This window comes from Plasmodium cynomolgi, chromosome 12 (assembly GCF_000321355.1).
Source record: "Plasmodium cynomolgi strain B DNA, chromosome 12, whole genome shotgun sequence".
NCBI lineage: Eukaryota > Apicomplexa > Aconoidasida > Haemosporida > Plasmodiidae > Plasmodium > Plasmodium cynomolgi.
In genome coordinates this window covers 1,001,775-1,005,453 of record NC_020405.1, presented here as the reverse complement: position 1 = coordinate 1,005,453, position 3,679 = coordinate 1,001,775, and the positions used below count along the sequence as shown (strand labels likewise).

At 47.7% G+C, this 3,679-nt stretch overlaps 2 protein-coding genes across 2 annotated transcripts; one reads left to right on the top strand and one right to left on the bottom strand.

The window, feature by feature from the left end:
• Nucleotides 1-597: 597 nt before the first annotated feature.
• Nucleotides 598-1,362, top strand: PCYB_123370 (NAD-dependent deacetylase; the record flags this gene model as incomplete). The annotated part of the gene is made up of 1 exon (XM_004223670.1): nucleotides 598-1,362. A coding segment is annotated over one exon (765 nt), but the record flags the coding sequence as incomplete, so codon positions are not given.
• Nucleotides 1,363-1,610: 248 nt separating this feature from the next.
• On the bottom strand, nucleotides 1,611-2,912 carry PCYB_123360 (hypothetical protein; the record flags this gene model as incomplete). The annotated part of the gene is made up of 1 exon (XM_004223669.1): nucleotides 1,611-2,912. One exon carries the CDS (start codon nucleotides 2,910-2,912, stop codon nucleotides 1,611-1,613), a length of 1,302 nt encoding a protein of 433 aa, XP_004223717.1.
• Nucleotides 2,913-3,679: the final 767 nt, after the last annotated feature.

Sequence of the window (3,679 nt, the reverse complement as noted above, 5' to 3'; positions counted from 1 at the left end):
CTGCGAAGTCACAGATTTTTACTCCTTTTTAAAAAAATTGCTAAAGTGTAAAAGCGTTTTGGTCAGGGGAATACACGCCACCGTTGAGCAAGCAAAAAAAAAAATCGAAGTGGGAAAGGAAGGATGTACCAATTGCGTCCCATTTTATAAGCGCACATTTTGGTACGTCAAAATTGAAGCAATAAAATGCGTGGGTGCAGATGGGCAAAAGGAAAAAAGGGGCATCACTAAACTTTATCCCTGTTTTCCTGTGTGCAAAAAAAAAAAAATTGCTGCCTCTTCGTGCTAACATTATTGTTATTTAAATTGTTCAATCACGTCGGTGGTTGCAAGCAAGTGGCAGCAAGTTTCGGCATCGCGTAGACATTAAATGGTATGCCATTTGTTTGTAACAAAAATTGGCACCTTGCCAAGTGGGTTACTTCTTGTGCCTGAGGGGTAGGGGGGCGACTGAACGGGGGATCACACCCGATCTCAGATGAAAACTCATCCTACCGCGCCGACCGCACCGAAGCAAGCATAAGAAAGGTTTCCAACAAATCGCGAAGCTAATCCGTAGGGGCGAACTGGTCCTGCTCAGCATGCAGCAAGACCCCAATGGGGAACCTAATGATATTCGCCCGAAGGAGGGTGACAAAGAGCATCACGCTGGAGGACCTGGCGTCCATGATAAGAGAATGCACCTACGTAGTGGCCCTAACAGGCTCAGGAACATCAGCAGAAAGTAACATCCCCAGTTTCCGTGGAACCAACAGTTCTATATGGAGTAAATATGATCCCAAAATATATGGCACCATTTGGGGATTCTGGAAATCACCAGAAAAAATTTGGGAAGTTATTAGGGACATCTCATCAGATTATGAAATCGAATTGAACCCAGGACATACAGCTCTATCGGCATTAGAAAATTTGGGATACTTAAAAACAGTTATCACACAGAATATAGATGGCTTACATGAGGAGAGTGGGAATTCAAAAGTAATTCCCCTGCATGGGAGTGTCTTTGAAGCTCGCTGCTGTACATGTAGGGAGACAATTCAGTTAAACAAAATAATGTTACAGAAAACCTCTCATTTCATGCACCAGCTACCTCCAGAATGTCCTTGTGGTGGAATTTTTAAACCTAATGTTGTTCTTTTTGGAGAAGTCATTCCTAAGTCCCTTTTGAAACAAGCTGAGAAGGAGATAGAGAAGTGTGACCTTCTTTTAGTTCTGGGCACTTCTTCCTCCGTCTCCACCGCAACTAATTTGTGTTACTATGCTCATAGGAAGAAGAAAAAAATTGTCGAGGTGAATATCTCCAAAACGTATATCACGAATCGCTTGTCCGACTACCATGTGCGCGCCAAGTTCAGCGACTTGGTGGCCGTCTCCGACCTCCTCAAGGGGGGGAAGCCGACTCAAAGTGGGGCGGCAGCGCAAAGTGGGGAGGCAGCGCAACGTGGGGAGGCAGCGCAAAGTGGTGGAGCAGCTCAGACTGGTAAAGCTAAGCAGAGAGCCAATACCTCGAAGGGCAGCGCGTCTAATCGGTGATGCGGCGCGACGCACCAATGCCCCCCCCTCACTTCTCACCCCGTCGCACTTCTCACCCCGTCGCACTTCTCACCCCGTCACACTTCTAACCCCGTCGCACTTCTCACCTCGCCAAACTTCCTCCGCAAGTACAAAAAAGCCGAGCGCACCTGCTCATCCGAGGGGACATCGCAATACTTGTTCACGCAGCGGGAGAAGGAGCACAACACATCGAGCGCAGTTTGCAGACCATCGTACCAGCACTTCCACCCCTCATAGTCAGCAGCGATGTCTGGTTCTTCCAAATACATATAAATATTTTTCTCGTCCACTGACCTGTTAAGCTTCTTCAGCACATGCAACACGTCTCCCGGCCTTTTCACCACGTACCCAATTAAAACGAATAGGAGAAGAGTCCCCTTCTTGGAAAGAATATTTTTTTGGAACTGTTCGTTCATGAGATTTATGAGTTTCATTTGCTCATTGTCTACGTTTTTGACCAAGTGGGTTAGGTACTCGATGATATTTTGGAGTGCCTCCTTGAATGGCTTGAACTCGTTTTGCTTGTACACCAGGTAGAGGCAGTCGACGAGGTGGACCGCACCGTTGCCGGGGTTGGCGAGGTTGGCGGTGGTGGCAAGGTTGGCGGTGGTGGCAAGGTTGGCGGTGGTGGCAAGGTTGGCGGTGGTGGCAAGGTTGGCGGTGGTGGCATCGTTGGCGGCGTTGGCATCGTTCGCATCGTTGGCCGTGTTCGCCCCGTTGGCACCGTTGGCCGTGTTCGCTCCGCCCGGAGGCCCCCCCAGCTGAGCATGCACGTACTGCACGGCCGCGTCACGGTCGCACGCCGCAGCAATCTCGTCACAGAGGAAGCCACACTTCTCCTGAATGATGGCCTTTATTGTTTCCACCCGCTTCATCCTCTGCGCATGATCTTCTTGTGTGTTTTGTAGAGCCCTCATTTTTTCTTCATTCATCCTCTGAATCGTCAAGTGTTCCACTTTGGTTTCTTCTCTCCCCCTGTTGAGTAGCTGCGCTTCATGCTCCTTCCGTTGCTGCTCCTGTAGCAACTTATTCGCAATAATTTTCTTTTTCTCAATTTCGTAGTTTTCTCTAAAAATAGTCAGTTCCTCCTCGTAGATGTTATAAACCATATCATACCTCTCCAGGAGAGTGTCCACATTTTTAATCATCTTTTCTCCATATGTCCTCTTCGATTCATCCTTCTCGTTCCTACGAATACGTATGCGAGTTATTATTGGTTGTATTTTCTTCAACTTTTTTTCCAACTCGTCATATAGACTCAGCTTGTTGAACACCTCCTCCTCCGTTGCGTTCAGCAGCTCGCTGCATAGGTTTTTGATTTCCTCCAGGGAGCTGGAAGCCGTCTGGAAGTCCGTCATTTGGCGGGCAGGGAGCGGCAGAGGGCGGCAGATGGGCGGCAATCGGGCGACAGTTATGCGGCAGTTAGGCGGCAACCGGGCGGCGCCCCCTTGTTCGCTTCAGCCCCAAGGTCAAGCTCCCCCGCGTCAGAAAAGTGGGAAACGTAGAAGAGCCAAAAAGGGTAGGAAAAAAAAAAAAAATAATAAAAAATAAAAAAAAAAAGTAAAATAAAATAAAATAAAATAATGATAGTAAAAATAGTAACGAAATGAATGATGACCAAACGACTGGAGGAGTAGACCCACTCACGCGGAGCTCCACCCAGGAGGTGCCTTTTTTCCTTCCCTCTCAAAGATAAGATCGCCAGTTGCTCGGAGGACACATCTCGCAGATTAGCTACTAGCCATGTTTCGAAGTCGCGAAATGAGGAAGGTAAAAAAAAAAAAAAAAAAAAAAAAAAGTGCTGCGCTTAATCTGTTAGGGGGGGTTAAAAAAAACGCAAAGCAAAACGCCCCATGTGGGTTGGCGACCCACACCTGCTTGCCAAAAAAAAAAAAAGTTGCCCCAAAATTATAACCTCCATTATGCAACTAAGAATCGTCCTCCTTTGCGATTTTTGCCTCTTCACCTTTTCACCTCTTCACCTCTTCACCCTTTCACCTCTTCACCCTTTCACCTCTACACCTTTTCACACCGCGTAGGTGGCGTGGAGCGGCACTCTCCCGGTTGCTTCAGCGCACACGGCGAGAAGGACAGCTAAACTGATGGAGTTCAAGGTTCGAAAAAG